This window comes from Balaenoptera musculus, chromosome 15 (assembly GCF_009873245.2).
Source record: "Balaenoptera musculus isolate JJ_BM4_2016_0621 chromosome 15, mBalMus1.pri.v3, whole genome shotgun sequence".
NCBI classification, from domain to species: Eukaryota; Metazoa; Chordata; class Mammalia; order Artiodactyla; family Balaenopteridae; genus Balaenoptera; species Balaenoptera musculus.
Genome location: NC_045799.1, coordinates 23,511,690 through 23,538,229, shown reverse-complemented (window position 1 = coordinate 23,538,229; position 26,540 = coordinate 23,511,690). Strand labels below are relative to the sequence as shown.

Genomic DNA, 26,540 nt, shown 5'->3' with positions numbered 1-26,540 from the left:
CCTCCTCCCTAGAATGGTGTTTGGAACATGGTGGATGCTCAAATATTTGTTAAATAAATGAATTTAAACCATGACTGATAATGTGGTTGTAGCCAAGCGAATGTGCAGAAATGAGTTGTTCTGTTTCTATTCCTGAGGAAGATTGTTTCCAGGATCAGAGGAAAAGTAAATATTGTTGATAGCTTTTATGAATGAAATTTAGGAGGCATTTAACCATGTTTTGCTTATCAACTGCATGACTTTGGCTTAGTCAACTTATTTCTTTGGGCTCTGGTTTCTTAATCTTAGAAAGAGTACTTTTGTAAATTAGACTAAGGTCTTTTCTAGAGTTCTTGTTTGTTGAACTTTGTTTCCCAGTTGCAGAGTATTTTAATAGGAAAGGAGCTTAGAGACCCTTAAGTCCTATGTTCTTTAGCCAGTAGATTAACTTCTACCTCTAGAGCCAGGCTTGCCAGCTGGGAGATGCAGCCCATCGTCCTCTCGTACAGTTCCTGGATGCCTGTTTGGAAGAGGGGCCTCGGAGGTAGTGCTGACTTGGTGCTGGAGAGCCAGATGAACCTGTTTTTAAATGTCTGTATGATGTCAAGCAGGTGTCATCACCTCACCAAGCTTCAATTTCCTCATCTGTGAAACTGGAATAATATACACAGGTGGTTGTTAGGGTTAAATGAGATGTTTGTGCTATTCGCACACAAGTGCTCAGTTAAAATCAGTTGAACCTGACTGCTTATCCTACCCCACACTTGCTTTGTGATCCATCTTGATTCTACATCAGAATCACTTGGAGAGTGTTTTTAAAAACGCTGATGCCCTTGAAAATGTTACGCTAAGTGAAAGAAGCCAGGCACAAAAGGTCACTTATTGTATATATATGAAATGTCCAGAATGGATAAATTCATAGAGACAGATGCAGATTGGTGGTTGCCAAGGGTTGAGGGGTTGGGGAGAATCTGCTTAATGGTAAGTGGTTTTACTTCCGAGTGATGGGAATGTTTTGGAACTGGGGTAGAGCTGGTTGCACAGTATTGTGAATGTACTACATGCCACTGGATTGCTCTTTCTTTTTCCCTCCCTCCCTTCCTTCCTACCTACTTACAGCTTTATTAAAGCTTAATTGTTGTTCAGTGGACTGCACATATTTAAATTGTATAATTTGATGAGATTTGGCATATATATATATATATACCCAGCCATTACCACAGTAAGATGGTAAACATGTCCATTACCTCCTAAAATTTCCTTATGCCCCTTTTTAATTCCTCCTTTCTACTCCTCCCCGCTCTCTCATCCCCAGGTAGTCTCTATTCTGCTTTCTATTATATAGATTAGTTTTCATTTTCTAGAATTTTATATAAATGGAATCATGCAGTATGCATTAGATTTTATTTATTTATTTATTTATTTTATTTTTTATTTTTTGGCTGTGTTGGGTCTTCGTTTCTGTGCAAGGGCTTTCTCTAGTTGCGGCGAGCGGGGGCCACTCTTCATCACGGTGCGCGGGCCTCTCACTGTCACGGCCTCTCTTGTTGCGGAGCACAGGCTCCAGACGTGCACGCTCAGTAGTTGTGGCTCACGGGCCCAGTTGCTCCGCAGCATGTGGGATCTTCCCAGACCAGGGCTCGAACCCGTATCCCCTGCATTGGCAGGCAGATTCTCAACCACTGCGCCACCAGGGAAGCCCCTGCATTAGATTTTATATGGCTCCTTTTACTCAGCATACTTATTTTGAGGTTCACTTACGTTGCTGCATATTATTAATAGTTTATACTTTTATTGTTGGAGGTGTTCCATTGTATGGATACACCACAAATTATTTGTCCATTCACCTGGTGATGGACATTTGGGCAATTTTCATTTTGGGAGATTACAACTAAAGCTGCTGTGGTCGTTCATATACAAGTCTCTGTGTGGACATAAGTTATCCTTTCTCTTGAGTAAATATCTAGGAGTGGAATGGCTAGGTCACAGGGTATATGTATGCTTAAACATATCTTAACACCTAAAAAGTAAGGCATGATCAATTATTTGAAATGCTACAGATATGTTTGATAAGATAGAAGAAACAAGTGGATTTTTGCAATGGTTAGGCTATTATTAACTTGAAAACTACAGTCTCAGTTGAGTGGTAGGTGGGAAGCTTTTTAGAGGGGAATTAGGAAAGCTGAATTGAGAAGTTTGGCAGGGAGTATTGATAACATAAGAAGTTTTGCTGTGAAAAGTAGCAGAGAATGAAGTTGTGGTTTTTGGAAGGTGTGAATTATTCCTTTTTAAGTGGGTAATTTTATATTATATGAATTATACTTCAATTATTAAAAAAAAGAAGAAGAAGAATCAAGCAAACAAAATCCTGATGTTCAGGTTACACCTCAAGCCAGTTAAATCAGAATCTTTTTGGGTGGGACCCGGGCATTCACTTTCTAAAAATCTCCCTTGGTGATTGCAATATGTAGCCAGTGTTAAAAAGTAGTGATCTAAGTAGGGTTGGCACATTTTTTCTGTAAAGGGCCAGACAATAAATATTTCAGCTTTGAAGGCCATAAGGTCTCTGTCTTTACTCCTCAAATCTGCCATTGAAGTGTGGCAGCAGCCATGGTCAACATGTAACAAATGAGCATAGTGTATTTTCAATAAAACTTATTTATAATAACAGGCAGTGGGCCAGAGTTTGCCAGCCTCTGGTCTAAAGGCTTGATGATAGAGAAGGGGCTGCAGAGCTCTGAGGAGGATGGAAGGTGACCTTCCAGGCAGAACCAGACCTGGAACTCTGTTCTACTGACCATTTTAGTTCTTCACATTGTGCATGCTTACTTACTTAAGCATAAACATCCCGGCATTGAAAACAAAATGTTAGAATGCCAATACTTACACTTGTATTTAATTCTAGCTGCAAAAGACAAGGAGAAGAATAAAGAGAAGAAATTCAAAGAGTTTGTGAGGGTGAAGCCAAAGAAGAAAAAGAAAAAGAAAAAGAAAACCAAACCTGGTAAATTTTCCCCTGGGGCGTTTCACTTGGATTTCCTTACTGTAGGTAGGGAAGGGTTGCTTCTCCCCAGTCTTGGCCTCTGAGGAGAGGAAGGGCCAGCAGGCCTTTAATGGAGCTTGTGGGCTCAGCTGACCCCAGGTGCTACAAGGCCACATTGGTATTTAGAAAGCCCTCCCTCTTGCTGTGTTGGCCGGTGTGCTCTGTCACAATGGAAGCGCCATTGTAGGAGAGGATATGCAGGTGAATGACTGTATTTGTCTGCACACACAACTCTTAAACACACGTCTCTGAACCCTTTCAAGAAAGGATTCATTTCTTGAAAAGTGTGTGTCTAGCCCCAACAAAAATGCTGATTTTTAAGAAAATCAGTGTTCCAGTCTTGGGAGCTAAAGGGATGCCACATTTTATTCTCAAAGTATCTTCTGGCTTAGAAAAGCAATCTTATCAGAAAAAGGGGAGAAGGGTGATGGTGAGGAAGAAGCTTTTTGTTTTGAGGTTCTTGGAGGTAGCTAGAAGTATTTTTTTTTTTTTTTTTTTAATATTTATTTATTTATTTATTTATTTATTTATTTATGGCTGTGTTGGGTCTTCGTTTCTGTGCGAGGGCTTTCTCTAGTTGCGGCAAGTGGGGGCCACTCTTCATCACGGTGCGCGGGCCTCTCACTATCGCGGCCTCTCTTGTTGCGGAGCACAGGCTCCAGACGCGCAGGCTCAGTAATTGTGGCTCACGGGCCTAGTTGCTCCGCGGCATGTGGGATCTTCCCAGGCCAGGGCTCGAACCCATGTCCCCTGCATTGGCAGGCAGATTCTCAACCACTGCGCCACCAGGGAAGCCCATAGCTAGAAGTATTAATCCCTAAATCTGTTCTAGCTGAATTGCTTCTGAGCATTTGAGCTCTTTGAACAGCAGAGCTGTTGGTTGGATGGGGTTGATTCTGGAATGCCCTAGTGATGTCTGAGGGTGATAATTTCTTCCTGATCTTGTTCTTCCAGAATGCCCCTGCAATGAGGAGATCAGTGATGCCTCCCAGGAACCTTCTCCACCCAAGGCATTTGCTGTCACCAGGTGTGGGTCCTCACACAAGCCCGGGGTCCATATGAGCCCACAGCTCCATGGCTCAGAATCTGGAAACCACAAAGGGAAAGTGAAAATGTCCGGTAAGGAGGCTCTGCTGACTTGATCATTTGTACAGCACGGCAGTCTGATTTTTGGATTTATGGATTTATGTTGATATTGTAATCTACTCCCAGGCCTTCTGCAAGTAGTCTGTTAGGTCTTTTAAACAAGAAGTACATCAAATAAATAGGCCATTAGCCATACCTTTCCAGAACTTCCCTTCTCTCCAACTTTGGTCTTAGTAGAGTGTCTCTTTGGTACCTCTAAGCCAGTGTGTCTATAACCAAATCCATTATCCCCCAACTCCTTGCACACTTGCCCCTCCCGTTCCTCCATTTCTTGTTGGTGGCCTCTGCATCTAACCTGGTTGCTTGGGGAAATCTGAGTCAACCTTGAAGTTTCCCCTTCTTTAGCAACTTATAGGGTGATTGTGAGTTTAAAAGTAGTTAATAAGTATATGGAAAGTACTTAGAACAGTGGCTGGTATAGAATAAGTGATCAGTAAAGGTTAGCTGTAATAACCACTAATCAGGTACCAAGATCTAGTGATTCTGGTTCTGATTATCCCTGGAATCTGCCCCTTCCTCATTCCCCAGTGTTTACAGAGTTTTAAAGGTAGCTGTGGATACAGACTGGGCTGTAAGCCAGGTCACGGCTGGGTGGGGTGAGTTCAAGGAACACGTTTGAGTCGTTAGGGATGATGATCTTTGTGGCTCCTGTGGAGTTGCAGTTTCTCTGCCAGTGAGCTCTGTGACCTTGAGCAGCCATTTACCTTGGGCTTCACTGTCAGGAAAATGAGGAAATGGAGTTTAGTTCACTGCCAGGCAGCACATATCATTCGGGTTGTTAGTAGATGACAGGCCTGAGGAACAGATTGGAGTTCGCGTTTCCCAGCTCTGTGAAGGTTCACAGTGGAGAAGGTCTGTAAGGTCATTTCTACTCTTGACAATCTAGGGGTTTTTTAAAATTTTATAACTATAATTTTAAAAAGTGACTGCTGTTTTCCCTTTCCTCTCAGAAGAAGATAATCTGAGTGACTCCTCCTCCGAGAGCTTTCTTTGGAGCGATGAGGAGTATGGCCAAGACGTTGATGTGACCACTAACCCAGATGAGGAACTTGATGGGGAGGACCGTTATGATTTTGAAGTGGTCCGCTGCATCTGTGAGGTTCAGGAGGAAAATGACTTCATGATTCAGGTAGGTGGAGCTTCCAGGAGACACAGGTATAGAGGAGCACAAACTGGTCCTTGGAGGGAATTTTGAGGGAATACAGTCTGAGGCCAGCAAAAATAATGTCATGTCAGAAGCCCCAGGTAGGCAGTGCTGTCAGCAGCAGATTGAGCTTTGCCTACTGGCTCAGCTTCCTCTGCATCTCAGGCTGGTATAAATAGCCTATGAATAGAATAAGAGAGGACTTGAGGGATCACTGAGTCTAAACCTCTTCTGCTCTGCTTGGGCCAGCTGGACCCACAAATGAGAAGGGCCTTGCCTGTGGTCACACAGTGAGGAGTTGAACAGTAGGGACCCAAATCTCTGGAGGGGCAGTTTGATCTTCCTATGGACCCATATCTTCTGTCTCAGGTAAATTTTCTTTATGGCCTAAAGAGATGGAGGCCAGTTTTATAACTTGTCTGTTTCTCGTTCTTCATTTTCTTGGCATTTGTATTTGTCATCTCCATTTCTGGGATGTGCCTGTTGGGGGGCCTCCCTGCCTGCTTGGGGAGAGCATGACTGGCCAGCACCTGCTTGCCTCTGGCGCTTCTCTTGCTCTTAATCACAGTTCTGGTGGAGGTGGCTGCTGCCTGGCTGACTCCAGGGAGCCTGAGTTTTTTAAGTAAGTCACGTTTATGCTGGTTAGAATTCTTCTGGGAGTTTCTTTTTTTTTTAATAGCCTTCATGGCAACCTCTGGGAATTCAAGGTACATGAATGGTCTCAAATAGCTCCTGATATTTATGACCTTTAGAATGCATTAGGTCAGTGGTTTTCAAATCACTTTTTCAGCATCAGAACCCTTTTCCCTAATGGACTCTTTTCACAGAACCCCCAAATGTGTAACAGATAAAAGCAGTAGTTTTGGAAGTTCAAAATGAATAATTTTCACTTTTAAGTTCAAAAATGTGAATGGCTGGCCTCTTCCCATGAGGTCTAATATGCAGGTGGGGTTGTGAGCGGTGGTTGCCAACTTGGAGCATTTCAGTGGCTCAGTTGTTTTCCTTTTTTTGTGAGACAAGCCTAATGAACCATGGCCATTGTATGGGGACTTTTCCTAAACAGCATGCTGTGTAGTCACTTTGGTTAATCAGAGATGGGAAGAAAAGCTTTGTTCTGAGGACAGCGTAATACTAAGTTAGCCCAGCAGTACAGAATTATGTGTACTGGTGGGCTCTGTTGTCTTAACATTTAAGCTTGGAGTGTGCATTTTTTGTTTTGTTTTGTCTTCTAAAATAGTCCCATTTTATAAAACACACCCATTTGTAGAATCTCTGAAGCTCAGTGGAATATAATTCAAAAACTTATGTAACATGAAAACCGTTGGTTTTTTTTTTTTGCCCTCCAGTAGAATTTTTTTTTAAGTTTGGCTTTAAAAGGATGTTGAAGGGCTTCCCTGGTGGTGCAGTGGTTAAGAATCTGCCTGCCAATGCAGGGGACACAGGTTCGAGCCCTGCTCCGGGAAGATCCCACATGCCGTGGAGCAACTAAACCCGTGCGCCACAACTACTGAGCCTGCGCTCTAGAGCCCACGAGCCACAACTACTGAGCCCGTGTGCCACAGCTACTGAAGCCCATGTGCCTAGAGCCCATGCTCCGCGACAAGAGAAGCCACCACAATGAGAAGGCTGTGCACTGCAATGAAGAGTGGCCCCCATCGCTGCAACTAGAGAAAGCCCACGCACAGTAACAAAGACCCAACGCGGCCAAGAATAAAAATAAATAAATAAATAAATAAAATAAAAGTATGTTGAAGATCGTTAGTTTTCATCCTGTCTCTCTGGGTGTGTGCTCAGTTCTGGGCCTTGGCAGCCTGATTTGGTCCTCATTTGTCCTTAGAAATCATTAGTGGGTGAGTAACGAAGGCCTCTCCTGGCAAGGCTCTTCCAGCTAATCAGTATAAGAGATGCAGTTCTGATCCACCACTGTACTTTCTCCATTGACTATTCTGTAAGTGGCAAGGATCATGGGGTGTTTGGGGCGGGTAGAGCTTGAAGTGCCATTTTGTGCTGTGAGGAAAACTAAGTTTGAAAAAATTGAGGCCACACCAGTTGTTACATGGCAGAGTCAGGAACTGAATTCCATCGCCTGCTTCCCAGGCTCCACATGACCTTCCCCGCAGCTCAGCTCAGCACTGTGGCTTCCTGTCTGGCATTGTGGTGGTGACGAGCTCACTTCAGAACACCTTGGGTTTTGTTGTAGAAGACTCTTCTTTGCTGTCCACTTGTTGTCCAGCTGGCTTTGTGTTATAGAGGGACAGTTTCTGACTATACCTGTCATTGTGAGCAGGGTACCTTTTTCCACTCAGTAACTTTAGCAAAAGGCATAAATTTAGAGGGAGCTAACTGGAACAATACAGTTTAAACTTTTAAAATGTATTCGTCTAGTTTTAAATATATTCATCATTTAGGAAAGTTCGAATCATTTTTTCTTAAAATAAATTTTAAACTTACATTGATAATTTGCACAACCCTAGAAAACATTTAGAATTTGTTCTCTAGAAGATTACTTTAGAGAAATAGTTTTCTTTGATCATTTTCGTTATTTGGTAGCAGTATTGCTCATGTATATTATTATTTGATTTTATTTACCATGCTAATTTAAATCACTGGAAGGTTAAAATCCTACTTAGTAATCATGAATGTTTGAGAAATCTGGGTACCACATAAAAAAATGAACATCAGGAAACCCATTTAATATTTAAATTATTTTAATTGCTCTAAGGCAGGTTTTGGCAAACTTTTTCTTAAAGGACCAGAAAATAAATATTTTAGGCTTTGAGCCATGTGATCTCTGTCACAACTACTCAACTCTGCCCCAAGCATTCAGAGGCAATCCAAAAAAATGAATGACCATGGTTATGTTCATATTATACTTTATTTACAAAAATAGGACTCAAGCTGAATTTGGCCTGTGGGCTGTAGTTTGCTGACCTTTGCCCTAGAGCAACAAATACATAACATTAGGTGCTGGACCCCAGTGAAAATTGTGTGGCAGCTTTAATAAGAAGCCCATTTTAAAACCTTTATTTGCTTTCGCTGGAGGCAGCCCTTGTCATCTTCTTAGGTATCACTCCAGAAACATTCAGTGGCTAAACAAGCGATATCAAATATATTCTCTCCATTTTTTTTTTCTTTCTTTTTGTGATAAAATATACATAAAATTTACCATCTTAACCATTTTTCAGTACATGTGGCATTAAGTGAACTGGCATTGAGTACATTTACATTGCTGTACAACCATCTTTTTTTTTAACACAATGTTATTTTAATACATAGTGTTTTCAGTATCTTTTTTTCATTTAATAATATATGTTGAAGACCATTCCATTTTCAAATCTAAAAAAGCTTCCCCATTCTTTTTAATGGTTGCATAATGGGTGGATCATCATTTATTTAACTCTTCCCTTGTTGATGGACGTTTGGATTGTTTCTAATCTTAGCAGTGATGTAATGAATAATTTTGTGTAAGTATATCTGTGGGACCAAGTTTTGAAAGTAAAATTCCAGGACCAAAGTAGGCGTGCATTTATTATTTTGACAAATACTGTTGTCATAGCAATATTCTATAAACCTTCCCTGGTGTACCAAAGAACAGTCTTACCAGCGCCCTTGTCAGTACAGAGTACTATCAAACTTCTTTATCTTTGCGCTTCAGATAAGTGAAAAAACAATCTACTAGTATAGCCATTTTGTAATTTATTTTAATATACTTAAAAAATGTTTATGATTGTGGTTTTCTGCATTTTCCAAGAACTACAAAGAAGAAAACAAGGATTACTCAGATTATTTTTACCCAGGGATAAATCACTGTTGTTATTTTAGAATACACACATACACATGCATATATAAATGAAAATTATACTCTATAAACAGTTTTTCATGAGAATAACACTTGTGTGATGAAAGTAGTAAGTGCTTATTGTAAAAACTTCAGGCAATACATAAAGGTATGAAGAATTAATTGATATTTACATGTAATCCCAGAATCTAGAAATACTAATGTGTATGTATATTATTAGGCTGGTTTCATTTGACATTAATTTATATTAATTCAAGTTCCCTTACATTACTTTATTCTTATAATGGTTGCTTTGAACATCTTTTTATTTAAGATGTGTTTTTTTCCTTTGACCTGCCTGTTCATGTCCTTTATTCAGTTTTCTGTTGGATGGTTGGTCGTTTTCATACCCATTTGCATAAGCTTTTTTTTTTAAAAAATATTTATTTATTTATTTGGCTGCACTGGGTCTTATTTGCGGCACATGGGATCTTTGTTGCTGCGTGCAGGATTTTCGTTGCCGTGTGTGGGATCTTTAGTTGTGGTGTGCAGGATCTTTAGTTGCGGCGTGTGGGATCTTTAGTTGTGGTGTGTGGGATCTTTAGTTGTGGCACGCTGGATCTTTTAGTTGCGCCACGTGGGATCTAGTTCCTGGACCAGGGATCGAACCTGGTCCCCCTGCATTGGGAGCATGGAGTCTTAACCACTGGACCACTAGGGAAGTCCCTGTGTAAGCTTTTTGTAGATATGTTTTTGTATCAGCTGTGAGAACAGTTACAAATATTTGTACCCACCTTGTCATCTGTCTTTTGGCTTGTCTTATAGATTTTTTTGTTTCTGTGAGGTCAAATATATCAAACTTTTCTTTAATGGCTTTTGAAATTTGAATAGCAGTTGCTTCCTCATTGGAAGTTCATAAAAATTTATAGAAAAGTCAATAAAAGAATTTTTCATGGTTTCTTCTGGTACTTTTGAGGTTTCATTTATTTTTTAGAAACCATATAAATATTTGATCCGCCTGGAATTTATCCTGGTATAAGGTGAAGGCTCTCTCTACCCAGTTGTCCCAACACCACGTCTTATTATTGAAACGCCGCCTTTATTTACTCTATTTCCGTATGTAGTTTGGATCTCATCCTGGATTCTCTCTTCCATTGATCTCTCTGCCTATATATTTACTTGTACAATTCTATTTTAGTTATTATACCTTTATAATATTTTTAAAATATCTGGTAGGGCTAGTACCCCCTTTGTTCTTTTTAATAAATTTCCTGGCTATTAGAATCAGCTTCTGTATAGTTCCAGAGCTATTAATTTATTATTTTGTTGGCATTACATTATTTTTATATATTAATTCAAGGAGAACTGACATCCTTATGATAATGACTCTTGCTATCCAGGAATAAAGTACAACTTACCATTCATTGACTTAAGTCTCCATGTCCTTCAAATATTTAAAAATTTTCTTTACACAGACCTTGCATGTTTTTATTCTTAGTCTCAGATTTATTCTTAGATATTTTATCTTTTCTGTTATTGTTCTTGTTCACTTCTAAATTTAAACTTTTGGGGAATTCCCTAGCGATCCAGTGGTTAGGACTCAGCGCTCTCACTGCTGGAGGGCGGGGCCCTGGGTTCAATCCCTGGTCGGGGAACTAAGATCCCTCAAGCCGCGTGGCACAGCTGTCCTCCCCCCACAAAAAAAAAATTTTAACTTTTATTTTTAATATTTATTTAAAAAAAATTTTCACCGCACCACACGGCATGTGGGATCTTAGTTCCCCAACCAGGGATTGAACCCACGCCCCCTGCAGTGGAAGTGCAGAGTCTTAACCGCTGGACTGCCAGGGACGTTCCAATTTAAACTTTTCAAAAATGAATAATGTATATTAGCCAGACCCACGTGAAAAACGTTATTTTGAAATTTTCAACTTAGGTGTATTTGATTCAATTTTGGTGTATCCTAGTTCTTAAAAGACGAAGTCATTGGTGGGAGAGACTTTCATTCTTAATTATTAGTCTGTTTTCTGCTACGAACTGCCTTTGTTGTCTCACACCCTTTTCTTTCCCTCTGAGCCTTTAGTTTCCTCATTGGAAATGGAAGAATCTGGATCACATCTTATCTGAAGTCTCTGTTCCAGCTCTGCCCCTGTTAGCCCATAAAAGCCCTTTGATGCTGGGGCCTATCTGACTCCAAGTGGCTGAGGACTGTGAGCTTTCTCCCTTGGGGCCAGGCTGGTGGCCCACCCTCCAGACCATGTCGGAAGCTCGCTCTCCACTTTCCAGAGCTATCCATTTGGTTGGGTAGTTAAAGGTTTAGGGCCTTGGTTTGGAATTGCTTAAAGTGTCCTAGTATCTCCTTTGGCATCCTTTTCCTCTCCATTCCCTCCTCTGGACCCTTAGCCCTCAGGCTTGCTATCCTCAGGCCAGCCACACGTCTGTCTCCCAGTGCTGCCCTCATCCTCTGCTCCTTTCTTTCCCTCTCTGCCTCCTGCCCCTTCTCTCTTTCCCCCTTCCCCAGGGAAGGCAGTGGAGCCTAGGGATTAAAAGAACTAGCCTTGCAGTCAGCCAGGCTTGTGTTCTGATCCACTGTTGCATCTTCTCAGCTGTGTGACCGTTGGTAAGGTTTAGAAAGAACAAATGCAAAGTGCTAGCACATGTTGAGTCCAGGAGGCATCAAAGTGAGTTAGCCTACCCATTCGTAGCAGTAATAGATAGGCTCTTAATACATAAAAGCTGTGTGCTGGGCTCTACGATATGAACTTTGACATGTGACCCATTGATTCCTCACAAACAGCCCCACACGGTTGGTAGGAATAGTATCCTATTTTGCAGATGGGGAAACTGAAGCCCAGGGTGGAGAAGTGACCTGTGCAAGGTCACACAGCTAATGAATGTCTGAGCCAGAATTCAAACTCAGGTTTTTGTCTTTCTAAGTTAACCTCCCTCTAAGGACTTAAACAGTTTTTCCTCTCTTTATAAAGTGATCAGAAACGTGAAAGCCTCTAGAAATGGGAGGGTAAATAGTCATTTTTCTGAGATCAGTACTGTTTAATTTAAATGTTCTTCATCTGTGCTGTCCAGTACGGTAGCTACTAGCCTCATACGGCTGTTGAGCACTTAAGATGTGGCTAGTGGGACTAAGGAACTGAATTTTAAATTAGTTTGTTAACTGAAATGTTAAAAGCACAGGTGGCTAGTGGCTGCTCTGGAAGAGTGGTTGCAGCTCAGCTCCCACTCCCTCCTCCTCCTCTCCCTCCCTCCTCCTTCCGCCTCCCACTGCCCCTTTCCCCCCACAGGTGGGTCTTATTTTTGGATGGAGGATTCCTTCTGAGTTTAATTTTTATTGCTTCTTTAATTCTAACAGTGTGAAGAGTGCCAGTGCTGGCAGCATGGGGTCTGCATGGGATTACTGGAAGAAAATGTGCCTGAGAAATACACCTGTTATGTTTGCCAAGACCCTCCAGGTAGAGATTTCTGGAGTCAGGGATATTAACAATATGTAGCCTTTTCCTTAGCACAGCTGGCGGTGAAGCAGCCTGAGTGTCTGTGGTCTTGAGACTCATTTCCTCAGCATCGGCTAGACTCTGCCTCCTCTTCGCCTTTGTTGCTAGCTCACCTGGTGGCCAGCTGTCCTGAACTTGGCAGTAAGAGAGCATGTATGAAGAGGTTCACCTAGTGGAAGGCCTGGCCTTGAGCTAGAATTTTGTTGTGAGGGGGAGGGTGAGTGGGTGGGTAAAAATCATATAACATGAGCTCTACCGTCTTAACAAATTTTTAAGTGTACAGTACAGTATTCTTTATAAACTATAAGCACAATGTTGTATAGCAGATCTCCAGAACTTTTGCATATTGTACGACTGAAACTGTATAAACAATGGAACGCTGTACCGATTTGCATGTCATCCTTGCGTGTTGGCCATGCGAATCTTTTCTCTGTTGTTCTAGTTTTAGAATATGTGCTGCCAGAGCAAGCCCCTTTTCCTTTTCTTGAGAGTTCATGAGGTTGTGGGCTCTGTCCTTGGCTTTTCAGGGCTGTTGAAGGGTTGGAAACCGGCCTCTGCTCCCTCTGGTGGCATCTGCCTTCCATTGCATCGTTGCCACCTGGAAGGGAGATATGCCCTTGAGGGGAGGGGAAAGGTGTGTTTGCAAAGAGCCTGTCTGCCACCCAGAGCAGTGAATTAATTCCTTAGGATCAGTTCGTTTCATTGTTCCTTGACCGCAGGGCTGGCCTCTGGCTCTTGGGTTCCCCTTTCCAGAAATCTCAGGGGTGGATTATAAATCTGTGGTTCTTGTCTTGCTGTCAGTGGGATGTGACATCGTCTCCATTCATCACCTGTAAGGTTGCTCCCCTTGGGTCCAGTCCCATGATCCCCTTACAGCTAGACAACGCTGGAGAGCCTCTGCTTCTGTTATTCCTTTTTGTCCTATGAGGTGGGCCTGGTAGGAGCTCCTATTCTTATTTCTGCTTATGAGGAAGAAATTGATGCCCAGGGAAATGAATGACTTTCCTAATCTCATGAAGCAGATTGGAATTAGAACTGACTTGTGGGACCAAGTCTCTTGATTTTGCTGGTTGTATAGGGAGGGCCTGGGCTACCACAGTTCATTTTCCAGCAAGTAGGTCCCCCTGGGGCCTGATAACCTCTATTGTGACACTGTGTCTTCCTGTGCTAGATTAGTCTATAGACAGAGAGCAATCTGCCTCTGTTTTTCCCTTTATCCCAAGGAAAGAATATGGTCAGAAGATTAGTCCATAAGTCATGGAATATAATTGATGGGCAGGATCTCAGAGACCACTTAGTTTAGCCTTGACATTTAACAGGCAAGCAACAGGCCCAGAAGGGACATGATTGGCCTAAGATCACTCAGACAGTTAGTGCTGGATGGGAGATGACAACTGGTGTCTCTGACCTTTGTCTTGTAAAACAGGTAGTGCTGCTTTGAATCCTGCTGCTCAGGCTACCTCTGTGGCAGCTGCCTCTGAGATACCACACATAATCCCCAGGGCTCCTTTAGGGCACCGTTTAAAAATCTCTTTTGTCTACTTTATTGTCTCTCACTCTTTCTGTCCACTTTTCTCTTTTTAGAAATCATATACACCATCTTCATCAATCCCTATGCACTTGCTGAACTTTTATAACTAAATTGCCAAGGCTGGGAATAGATTCCTTGAATTGAGCACTCAGTGACTGTCACATTTATTGACTATGTTTGATTCTGCAGTCTTGGGCCAGAAGTTTAATCTAACAGATCTCTTCTTTAAAGGTTACTTAAAGGTGTTGTTAACAGAGTGGAGGTGTATCCCCACCACGTGTCTTAGAAAAGCCAGAAATAGCGCCAGGACCTTGATAGGGTTTGCCTGGGTTATTTTAGGGTCTTTATAGCCATTGAGAGGTGAACAACAGTCTGATTGGAAGCTGTTCCCTTGGCTTTTACAGCAGGAAACACTGTGCCAAGTCACATGTGGTTGTGTTTTCAGTCCTTCCTTAGGATCCCTGTAATGAACAGAACCGCTGAAGCTGTTCGGTTCATCTGTCATTGTTACAGATGGGAAATGGAGGTCCAGAGAAGGGAGTGGGGGGCCTGACCATTCATTTAGTTAGGCGGTATGTGACAGTTGGAGGGGCACTTGGGGCTTCTTTCCATTTGATAAATCCATTCAAGATGCCTTTTGCCAGACACTGAGGATATAACCATGATCAAAACAATTCCTATTCTTCTGGCTTTTAGTGGGGTTTGGACCAGAAACAGATGTCAAAATAAGTCATCTAAACAAGAACATGTTAGGTAGGGATGAATGCTTTGAGGGGGCAAAAGCCCTCAGATCGGGAATGACTAGGAGGCACGGAAGAGGCTCTCGTACTTTGGGAGGTAACCAACGGCCTCTCTGCGGAGGTGGTAAGGAGCCAGTCCTGCAAAGGCCGTGGGGAATAGTGCTCCAGACAGGGGTATGGGTGCTAGAGCAGAGACCCTAAGACCAGAAAGAGCTTGAATGTGTTCCGGAAAGGGTGGGGCAAGGAGGGCAGGAAGGAGCCCGGTCTTGCCGGCCTCATTAGATCAGTCAGGGCTTTGGGTTTTCTTCTGTGCACGATAGGAAGTCATCGAAGGTTTTAAGTGGCAGAGGGAATGATGTGATTTAACTTTAACAAGATATCCAAGTTCCCACTCTACCTCTGGCCAGTTGCAGAGATCAGGAAATTTATATACTTTTCTCACTACCTTATCCCCAACACCTAGTGGAGAGCCCAGCATATAGTAGGTGCCAAGTAAATGTATACTGGATGAATGAATGAACAAAATGAACACACCAGTCCATCCTTCCAATAGTTTGTGTGATAATTGTGTGATGATGAAATGGTCTGGGTTTCCTTCAGACCAAGGATTAACTCTCTCATTGTCACTGCTTTAGGTCAGAGGCCTGGCTTCAAGTACTGGTATGACAAGGAGTGGTTGAGCAGGGGACATATGCATGGCCTGGCATTTTTAGAAGAGAACTATTCCCACCAGAATGCCAAGAAGATTGTGGCCACCCACCAGCTTCTCGGCGATGTGCAGAGAGTGATTGAGGTTCTGCATGGCCTGCAGCTCAAGATGAGCATCTTGCAGTAAGTGTGGCACCTGCAGCTTCGGAGATGAGTCTGATTTGGTGTGGGGAGAGGGCAGGATAAATATGAGAAATTGGAAAGCCACAAAATCAGTGATAAGATGGATAAGTTTGGGACTTTCATTTAAAATTCTCAGTTACATGATAAACATTCTTTTTAAAAAAAATTAACTCTATTGAGGTATAATTTACATATAATTAAGTTCACCCATTTTAAATGTTCATTGAGCTTTGGCAAATGTATATACAAACACTACTTTAATCAAGATATGGTGTGTGGGGACTTCCCTGGCAGTCCAGTGGTTAAGACACAACACTTCCAATGCAGAGGGTGCAGGTTCAATCCCTGGTCAGGGAACTAAGATCCCACGTGCCACATGGTGTGGCCAAAAAATAAAATAAAATAAAATGCCTTAGAAAAAAAAAAGAAAAAGAAATGGTGTATTTATAGTTTGTTTTTTGTGTTTTTTGTACCATTCTGAGTTGTTTTTTTCTATTTTGGCTGCGCTGGGTCTTTGTTGTGGGCTTCTCTAGTTGCAGAGCATGGGTTTAGTTGCCCCGCAGCATGTGGGATCTTAGTTCCCAGACCAGGGATTGAACCCGCGTCCCCTGCTTTGGAAGGCAGATTCTTAACCACTGGATGACCAGGGAAGTCCCTGTTCTGAGTTTTTGGGTTTTGTTTTTTAAACTGTGGTAAGATATACATAAAATAAAGTTTGCTATCTTAACCATCTTTAAGTGTACAGTTCAGTAGTGTTAAGTACATTCACTCTGTTGCAGCCAATCTCCAGAACTCCTTGTGTGGGGCAAAACAAACTCTGTACCCATTAAGCAACTTCTCTCCATTTCCCCTCCCCCAGCCGCTGACAGCCACCCTTCTACTTTCTGTCTCTCTGAATTTGACTGCTCTGGGTACTTCATATAAATGGGATTCTACAGTATTTGTCTTTTTATGACTGGCTCATTTCACTTAGCCTAATGTCCTTAAGGTTTGTCTATGTTGTAAGTTGTATCAGAATTTCCTTCCTTTTTAAGGCTAAATAATATTCCATTATATGTAATACCACATTTTGTTTATCCATTCATCCTAAACATCGTGTTCTGGTTTTTTTTTTTTTTTGGCCACACCTCGCGGCTTGAGGGATCTCAGTTCCCCGACCAGGGATTGAACCTGGACCGCAGACTGTGACAATGAAAGCCTGGAATCCTAACCACTAGGCCACCAGGGAACTCCCATCCTAAACATTCTTGATTGGTAAACAAAGTAAAATTGAAAGCTGTTGAGACATTGTTGGTGGGCCCGCTCTCTAGCATAGTGGTTGCTCAATAAATATGTCTCTTGATGTTTTGCTTATACAGAAAAGTTTTAGGCCTTTTGGAGCTGGACTTCTGTTTAATGGCCAGGATTTGGAGTCAAATTGAGTGTGAATTTCCTTCTGTGGTTGTATCCTACATGTCAGATGACCCAAGTTCACGTAAGCTCTGAAAGAAAGAAATGTGGCTCATATTGGGGTCTGTTGGCTTTTATAATCTGCTCCCACTTTACCACATAGGGCAATTGGGCCTTGAGTGGGGCAGCCCCTCTCCCGTGGTTTCCAGGGGCAGAGCCAGGACTAGAACTCAAGTCCAGCTCCCACCAAGTGCTTGTCCTAATCTTTCTAACTGCCTCTCCTCAGTGGTTCCAGGAATTTTCTTTTGGTGTTTGCACAGTGTGTGGCGGGGATAACTTCTCTCCTTAAATTCTCCCACGAGCCTGCCCATAGGGTGCCATTTTAATGACGTCATCAACAATGCAAACTCTAGTGCCACAAGTGAGTTAGACTTGATAGGCCAGTTCCCGACAAGGTTTCCTTTGTGCTATAATTAGTCCTGAAGGCCTCTTGGTGTCAGGTGAAGTAGAGTGTCAGAGCCCGGAGATGACAGAATGGGGGTCTGCTTTCTCTTGCATTCTGGTGCACAGAGGCCTGCCTTCAAGTACAGACATGGCAAGGAGTGGTTGAGCAGGGCACATTCAGCAAGGGTATGTGTTGATTTGGGTAAAAGCCAAGCTGCTATAACAAAACCAAAAAAATAAAGGCTAAAACTAAATGGAATTTTCTTTCGCACATAAGGCATGGTCCAGAGGTAGGCAGGAGTCCAGGCCAGGTAGGTGGCCTTTCTCCAAGATTCCAGCTATGGACGTGGGGACTTGGGTTCCTTCTGTCTTATTGCTCTGGCATTCTATTAGGGTTCATCTCACCTGCGTGGTCCAAGCAGATGCATCTGTACCTCAACTCTGCTCTGACCCCCAGGAGGGGGAGCAAGTGGTTTCACGGACACACCTAACTGCAGGAGGCTAGTAGCCAGGTGGCTGTGTGCCCTGAGCAAACTCAGGAGTGAGGGTGGAGGTGGGTGTAAGAGAAGGAAAGGATGGTTACTGGGGAAATTAACCGTTACTGTGACGGTATCTGTTGAGGTGAACTGAATCAAGTGACCCTGTTTTGGATGTCTTAGACTGGGTATTCCCTCACATTTTATAAAATCAGAAAATTTTCTTCCATATAAGCCAAGTGAATTTCTTCTTAACGAGATGCCAGAAATTGACTGAGACAGGTGGAAGGTGAGGGCAAACCTCAGATGATGCTCCTGATTGTAAATGTTGCTATGTTTCTTTTCATTTGAGGATTCAGTCAGATGGTGTTCTCTTTCTTCTCACTGAAATACCAGTGCTCCAGCCCTGTCCCATATTCCAGAACCTTGTTCCTTCTAAATCCCCATTTAGATCCTTCATCTTTTTTTTTTTTTTAATAAATTTATTTATTTAATTTATTTATTTATTTTTGGCTGCATTGGGTCTTTGTTGCTGCGCACGGGCTTTCTCTAGTTGCGGCGAGCGGGGGCTACTCTTCGTTGCGGTGCGTGGGCTTCTCATTACGGTGGCTTCTCATTGCGGAGCACGGGCTCTAGGCGCGCGGGCTTTAGTAGTTGTGGCTCGCAGGCTCTAGAGCACAGGCTCAGTAGTTGTGGTGCACAGGCTTAGTTGCTCCGCAGCATGTGGGATCTTCCCGGACCAGGGATCGAACCCGTGTCCCCTGCATTGGCAGGTGGATTCTCAACCGCTACTCCACCAGGGAAGCCCCTAGATCCTTCATCTTTATAGCAGTGACTTTGTACTGGAATTAAATCTGACTTCTCCAAGAAGTTCAGGAGGGAGTATAGGGAGATCTTGTTACTCATTATATGTGGAGAAAAGAGCCTGGGAGATAGGGAGGTGGTCCCAGTATGTCTCTGTACACCTGGATAGTCTCTGCTATCACAGGCTCTGGGTCTTCATTCTCAGAAATTTTGTTCCTAAGTGACCTGGTGGATTCATTTTCAAAAGCAAACAGTAAAACTGGGAATAACTTCAAATGCTGTCATTTCGAAAGTAACATGCATGGCTGTGCATACCTTCTTCATGATTGACAAGGCTTATCATGACAGGGTCATCCTTGTGTAGTAGCTGGGGCTTCAGATCTTAGCTGGGAGGATGAAAATTGTAGGAGGGAGGAAGCAAAGACTTTTGTGATTTTCGTGCAAGAACAGGTCCGTACTGTGGCCTCTATGCTCCAAGTTAACAGATTTCAGGCTACAGTAGACCTGAAAGTGAACAAGGACTCCCATTTCCTCTGATGCAGTTGTGATGTCAGAGGCATGTCTGGGGTCCTAGGTTCCTGGTACAGGCTGTGAATACCCTGTTGGAGGTGGCCAGGGACCCAGGCTGCCTCGGTGCTGGTGGTTTCCTCTCCTTCCCCAGTGGACTGGAGTGGTATTGGGGATTGCTGGGGTGGGAGAGCCGAGAAAGGATAGTTGTAGCCCCTTGCGAACAGAATTTTAGGTTCTGTAAGATCATTCCATGCTGTCCTATTTATGGCCTATTCCATTTCTGCAGGAAGGCTCCAGGAAAGTGTGTGTGGGGCTGGGGGGGTATCTATATGGGGGAGTTGCTGGTGAGTTCCTGCTGATCTGGTTTCAGTGTTTCTCAGTTGGGACTGGTGAAGGTAATGTTTACAATTTTACCATGAGATAATTCTCTGTATGTGTGGAATTGTACCGAGCATTACAGGATATTTAGCATCTCTGAATTCAGTGAACTGAATGCTGAGGTCACATATGTGACAATCAGTAGTCATTGTGACAGCTGGAAAGGCTCCCACACATTTCTGCACATCTGTGAACCAAATGTGAGTAGTACCTGTCCGTCCTCCCACTTGCTTGCAAACACCCCTGCCAGCTAGGAACTGCTGGTAGCTGGTGGGCCTTACTCGGGAAGCCCAGTTTTTCTTCCTCCGTCCTTTTCTCCTTTCCTTTCTTTCTTCATTTCATTTAATGATCCAAGGTCATAATGGAAGTTCTGGATGGTAAACAAGAGTTAAAAAGGTGAAGTTTATCTAGAGTCATGGCTTTTAAACTTAAATATATATCCCACGGTAAGAAATACATTTTATATCACTCACATGTACAAAACTGAAACTAAAATTTCACAAAACACCTACTCTTACTTAGAATGGTGCATTCTGGTATTTTCTGTTTTTCCTTTTTTACAATTGATTATGATCCAGTAAATTAAAGACTTTCTGTTGGGTCAAACCTCAGACGGTGAATGATTGTGGGAAACTCTGAAGTCATACACAGAGTTTTATGTACACGTATACATGTAGCAAGAGCTTTCAGATTCTCAGAAGTGTCTGTGGCCCAAAAAGGGAGCAGAATCCTTGTTCTTTAATAACAGATTTTCCTCTTTGGAATGGTGCGAACAGAAGATTTTGTTATTAATGGCCTATGCCTAGATGACTTCTGGTTACCACCTCCCTCCCGGGTCACCACTGGATTTGTGTAATTGAGTGCCATTGCATGCCAGGATTATCATGGCTGTTTATTAATAAGTTAAGGTTATTTTTAGTCACATTTGAAGAGCACTTTACTGCCAACAAAGTACTATACTTCCATTCAAATTAATTCACTTCATCTATAGCAAACTCAGTGGTTGCTGGCAGACAGGTAGATGGTTAGCCAGATTTGCAGAGGAGGAAACGGGAACGAGGCTGGCTGAGTGACATGGCTCAGCTGCACTGCTAATCAGCGGCTGAGCTGAAATGCAGCCAGGTCTTCTGACTCCCAAGTCCAGTCCCACTCACTGTGAGTGATACAGCAGGGGCTTGCCTGGAAGTGCTCTCCTCAGAGGCTGCTGATTTACATTCCCTCTTGTGTGGCAAATGTTGGCTTGTACCAGTTGGCCCAGGTGGGAGGTCTTCGCCCCTATTGGAAAGCCCCTGCAGTGGTCCCAGGTACTCCAAAGCCCTCTCCGTGTTTGCCCTCCCAACAGAAGCCGGGAGCATCCTGATCTGCAGCTGTGGTGTCAGCCTTGGAAACAGCATCTGGCGGAGGGGAGATCTCATTCCAAACACATCCATGTCACTGAAGCCAAGAGCAGGGAGGAAGCCCCAAGCTATAGAACTTTGAACGGGGCGGTGGAGAAGCCTCTGCCCCTGCCCTTGCCCCGGTCTGTGGAGGAGTCATATATCACCAGCGAGCACTGCTACCAGAAGCCCCGCACCTACTACCCCGCTGTGGAACAGAAGCTGGTGGTGGAGACCCGGCGCTCTGCCCTTGACGATGCAGTCAACCCCCTCCACGAGAATGGTGACGATTCCCTCTCTCCGCGCCTGGGCTGGCCTCTAGAACAAGACAGGAGCAGAGGGGACAGTGACCCCAAACCCAGCTCCCCAAAGGTATGGGGCTCGCTTGTATTGGTTCTTAATTCGGTGTTTGAGTGTTTGTACCTTCTCCTCCTAGGGCTAAATGTTCTGTGGAAGATGTTTATTATAGAGTTGTATTTACTGTAAAATGGTATATAAATTTGCTTATCATAGATGTATTTTGGTCTGTTAAAATGAGTACAAAGTCAAGAGAGCCCACTTAAACCCCAAAGATCATTGGTTCTAGGAAATGTCCACAAAGTGGCAGAGTCGGGGGTGGGGTGTGGAGAGGTGGGAGGTAGCAGGGGAAAAGGGTTGACTGGAACTTGATAAATGGAAGTAAGTTAGGAAAGTGAGTTTTTTTCTTCAATGCAATTTATAGTTGCCCGTGGGTGCTAATCCTTCGCACAAGCAAAGAATGAGTCAGGTGTTTTGTTAGGCATAAGGTTTTCAGTACAATTCTATGCTGGCTTTACTTTTCACTTTGCAGCCCTGACATAGGAACAGTCCATTTTGTCAAAATATTTTCTGGTTTCATCAGTTTTCCCAAGAGATACTCTCAGTTTCTTGTTATTCAAGTCATTCTCTTCTGGAGCCCCCTGTGTTCTCTTGCCAGTGTTCACTGGTCTCATTCTGCCCTATCCTCAGTTGTCAGTGAGGATTTGTGTGATTTGAGAGCTTCTCCACCCTTGTCATACTTACCTTCGCAGACTTCATTGTGTGGGATGGTATCACCAGCATAAGTCCATTGCTGCATCTTGCCGAGGGGGAGCATCCTAGGTTAGAAGCCCCTCAAGGGTGGGCATTATACCTCGTTCAGCCTGTATCCTTGCCAGGGTCTAAACAGTGCTGGGTGAGGCTGGTGAGGACATAGTCTTTGGAGACAGACCCAGTTTCAAGTCTGGGCTCAGCCACTTTATATCACTGTGTGATTCTGAGCAGGTCACTTCACCTCCTCAGACGTGTCTCCTTACCCCCTGTCGAGTGGAGCCAGTGGCAGCGCCCTCTCAGTTACTGTGCAGCATATCTGTGAAAAGCTCTCAGAACATGGCTTTGCACATAGTCACCCCTAAATAAATGTTAACTAGAACCTGTTTCATTTCAAATGAGTGAATGAAAGGTTGCGGTCACAAACCCCAGAAAAGGTTTGTGATCATGCAGACTAGGCAAATTGCCTAGAGGTGTCTGGCACATCATGAAAAAATCAGGAAATACTGGGCCTAAACAAGGCAGCTGGGGTTAAAAATCTCTTTCATTGGTAGCAGGCTGACCATAGGCCGGCACTGTGTTTTATAAACATTATCCTATTTCATCCTCATGAACCTTTAAAGTAGGATTTACTACTTCCTTCTTTCCCATGAGGGAACAGAGGCCCAGAGAGGTGAAGTAACTCATCCAGATACATGCGTTCAGCAAGATATGGAGCTAGGACTTAAAGCTAGTTTGTCTGACATCCACATACTAACCCTTGTCTACACTCGCCCTGCTGTATTCTGATCTCAGGTTTCTGGAAGCCCTTCTGTGAGGCCTACTTCAGGCCTAGGGCATTGGGCCATTCTTTGGGAAGCAGCTGTGGGATCCTCTGAGCCGGAGGTCTGTGCTGCCCTGAGGTGGTTGTTATTGGTACAGCAGGCACGCTTCTGCCCAGTGCCCAAGAGGGGAGGAAGGGGGCAGGGAGGTAGAGAGTTGGGATATTCAAACTGCAACTGGGTTTTCAAATGGTTGTGGACACTGGCTGGTTGGAAAAGGGGCTGGGAGCTGTCTCCATGCAGTAACTTCAATGTTGTTGCATCCCCAGGTGAGGGACTATGTCTCCAAAAAGGTCCTACCTGAGGAAGCCCCCGCTCGGAAGCTGCTGGACGGAGGCGGAGAGGGGCTGCTGAGCTCCCAGCACCAGTGGCAGTTTAACCTGCTGACGCACGTGGAGTCCCTTCAGGACGAAGTCACGCATAGGATGGACTCCATTGAGAAGGAGCTGGACGGTAGGCCTCCCTCCTTGGCTCCTTGCCCTTGGCAGGCACTGTGGGCCCGCCGGGGCGAGCTGCTTTCTGAACCCCCTGATCTGGCTCTCCAGGCACAGCTGTGTTCCTGCCTCCTCTCTGTCACTCTCACCACCTTCATTCTCCCCTCAAGATGGCAGAGCCTTACTTTTAGTATTGATCGGGCACTTCTAAGGTTTGTGCGATGTCAGGGGTCCTGCCTCACTTTCCCAGTCCCTTCTGCCAAGGAGAGCGTGCAGAAGAGCAGCTGGACTCTGCCTGCGGGTAATGTGTGATCTGAGCAGATCTTTACTAAGCCAGTTCTGTGGGGAATTGAAACTTTGACGTATTTGAGCTTTTAGGATGTCTGAGGATTGATCTGAAAACACTTTTTATTTCAGCCTTTCTTAAAATCTAATATGAAGCCTTCTCCTCTTTATCAGTAGAGATTTAAGAACTTGACTAAGTCATTTACGTGGCCCCTGGGTATTTGTCCCAGATGTTAGTGGTAACAAATGGGCTTGGAGGACTGAACTCTTGATCCCCAGGATGTTGTCAGTTTGCCTTTTGAAGACAAACTTCCTTCTTGATTATTTGTTGTCTTATTCTCTTATTTCCTAATTATTTGTTTTCATCCTTAGAAAGGAGACTGATTAAGAAATAAATGTTCTGTTTGAGGATTCTGAGTACAACCAGGCTGTTATTACTGTAATTGGGGATGAAATAACTCAGAAGAAAAATGCCATGTGTTATGTAAGCGAGGGTCACAAGGTGTGGCTGAGGCCAGGCCAGGGGAGGAGAGCTGCTGTGAGGGGAAGTGATAACAGGAAGGCTTCCTGGAGCTCCTGGGACTGAAGGGGAGCCTTAAAGAGAGTGATGTTTTCTGCTACGGGGGCGGTGACTGAGGGTGGATGATACGAGGACTGGCTCGACTGGGAAAGGGTTGGCCCTGTTGGAGGACAGCGAGGACGAAAGCCTAACACGCCCTCATGCTTTCTTTCCTGCCCCGGAGGCAAACCTGCGGAACCGGGAATGGGAGGCCAGTCCAGGGTCCATTGTGAGGGCATTTCTGGAAGGTGGAGTGTTTCTGTCTCTCTTTCACTCCTGAAAGGTTTCCTTGGGCTCCTTAGACCTGTAGCTGATGCCAGGTCTGTGAAAAACCCTGCTATTAGAAAGCTGAAAGAGGATCAAATGCCAGACTGAAAACTGTAGAGTTTCAGACAGTGGCGGTAGAATTGGCTCTGGGTCCCTGAGAAGGGGCTTAGCACCATGGAAACAGGGCGAAGGTTCTGTTGTTGCCAAAGGAACCTGCCCCTAGGGGAGAAGTCAGAGCTTTCTTTCCTTCTTCCTTCCTCCCTCCCTCCCTTCCATTTAATTTTTGGCTGCTTTGGGTCTTAGTTGTGGCACGCGGGATCTTTTGTTGCGGCGCGCAGGCTTCTCTCTCTCTAGCTGTGGCACATGGGCTCCAGAGTGCGTGGGCTCTGTAGTTTGTGGCACGTGGGCTCTCTAGTTGAGGCGCGCGCGCGCGCGGGCTTAGTTGCCCCGAGGCATGTGGGATCTTAGTTCCCCGACCAGGGATCAAACCCACATCCCCTGCATTGGAAGGCAGATTCTTTAACTGGACCACCAGGGAAGTCCAAAGAGCCTACCTACTTCTTAATCACTGACTTACCCCTGCCGCCCAGCTTGGGCTGCTCCGGCCCTGAGTTCACTGAGTGGTCAGTGTGGCAAGGATGATAAGCCTGGGCTCCCTTCTCTGGCCTTCCAGAGGACTCTTGTGTCCTGCTCATCTGGGGCCACATACTCTGTTCTTGTTCTGATATTCCAGGCCCCGAGAGGTACTGGAAGCGTGAAAATCAATTATAAAGTTTAAAGATTTTATTCAGGTAAACAGAGTTTGCATTGTATTTAATTAAGATTCATCAGAATCCCATTGTATTTCTACTATCTTCATTTCATCTAAATACCATCAAGAGAAACTGAGCTTTTATAGGAATTTGGATACAATATTCCTTTTTAAAAAGTCTGATAAGCTATTATATTGACTTTAAAAAATGTCATTGTTTCAGTATTAACCATTATTTAATAACTTATGTAGTTGTGTGAACAGTCTTATAAAACTAAAAGATGAAAGATATTTAATGACCATGAAAATACTGAATCTTTTAGCATTAGAAAGATTTTGTTTTTTAAATGTTACCGTAGTGAGCATTGGCCTCTATCTAGATGGTCTGGGGGAGTGTATTTGAAATGAAACTTTACCTTTATAACCTTCTGCCTTGCTTGGAATCATGATACTGTTGAGAAGCTGTTGAGCATCCTTAAAAGAGAAACTTGGGGTGATGGTCCAGCACCTGGTGTGGAGAGAAGGCTGGCTTACTGGATGCTGGGGTCCAGAGGAGGTGCTGTTGGCTCCCACAGCCAACACAGTTCTGGGTCTGGTCTTCTTCGTTCCTGCTAGAGAGAAGACTTCCACCTTCGGGGCTCCAAACACTCCTGTTAACCAAGTTCAGAGACTATGAGTGGCCTAGACTCTTCCAGTCTCTGCACACTGACTGATGCTTTTTCTCCCTGTGCGTGCCTGCTGGGTCACCATGGTGTTGGGGGACGTCTTGGGTGAGCCCGAACCAGATCTGAGGTAGTTCCAGTAGCTTTAAGAGGGGCCTCTCAGCAATTGTAGGATCATCTTGCCAAGGACAGACTGACTGACATTTTCTCTTGGAATCAACACAGCCAGCCTTGACTGCCTTAGACTCACCCAGATGGGCTCTTACGGCATTAACTTTGAGTCTTTTCTCCATTTACTTTTTTTTTAAAAAAAAGGATTTATTTATGCATGCATGCATGCCAGGTCTTTGGGATCTTCGTTGCTGCGTGTGGGATCTTTAGTTGCGGCATGTGGGATCTAGTTCCCTGATCAGGGATCAAACCTGGGTCCCCTGCATTGGGAGCGTGGAGTCTTAACCACTGCACCACCAGGGAAGTCCCCCCTCCCATTTACTCTTGTGCTCTTTAGCTGAGCAGTTCCTGTCTCTCTCTAGTCTGTGGACTTCTTTTTCTTTTTCTTTTTTTTTTTAATAAGACTTACTGTTGTATTGAAACTGGTCACTATGGAGTTTTTCTTGCTCAGGAGGTCACTGGCCAATG

The 26,540-nt window shown here is 44.0% G+C and overlaps 1 protein-coding gene and 1 non-coding gene across 7 annotated transcripts in view; one reads left to right on the top strand and one right to left on the bottom strand.

Annotated features, from left to right (window-relative positions):
- Positions 1 to 26,540, top strand: part of PHF20 (PHD finger protein 20) — a 138,386-nt gene that overhangs the window by 107,801 nt on the left and 4,045 nt on the right. For 5 of the 6 annotated variants that reach the window (XM_036824328.1, XM_036824323.1, XM_036824325.1 and 2 more), the window contains 7 exons: positions 2,885 to 2,983; positions 3,977 to 4,141; positions 5,119 to 5,297; positions 12,458 to 12,557; positions 15,503 to 15,698; positions 21,042 to 21,447; positions 23,213 to 23,396. In XM_036824328.1, coding sequence (XP_036680223.1) covers positions 2,885 to 2,983; positions 3,977 to 4,141; positions 5,119 to 5,297; positions 12,458 to 12,557; positions 15,503 to 15,698; positions 21,042 to 21,447; positions 23,213 to 23,396 — 1,329 coding nt within the window. The remainder of the gene's footprint in view (positions 1 to 2,884; positions 2,984 to 3,976; positions 4,142 to 5,118; positions 5,298 to 12,457; positions 12,558 to 15,502; positions 15,699 to 21,041; positions 21,448 to 23,212; positions 23,397 to 26,540) is intronic. The other variant, XM_036824327.1, reaches the window with a different exon arrangement.
- On the bottom strand, positions 12,962 to 13,064 carry LOC118882158. The gene has a single exon (XR_005016707.1). It is a non-coding gene; the product is annotated as a U6 spliceosomal RNA (small nuclear RNA).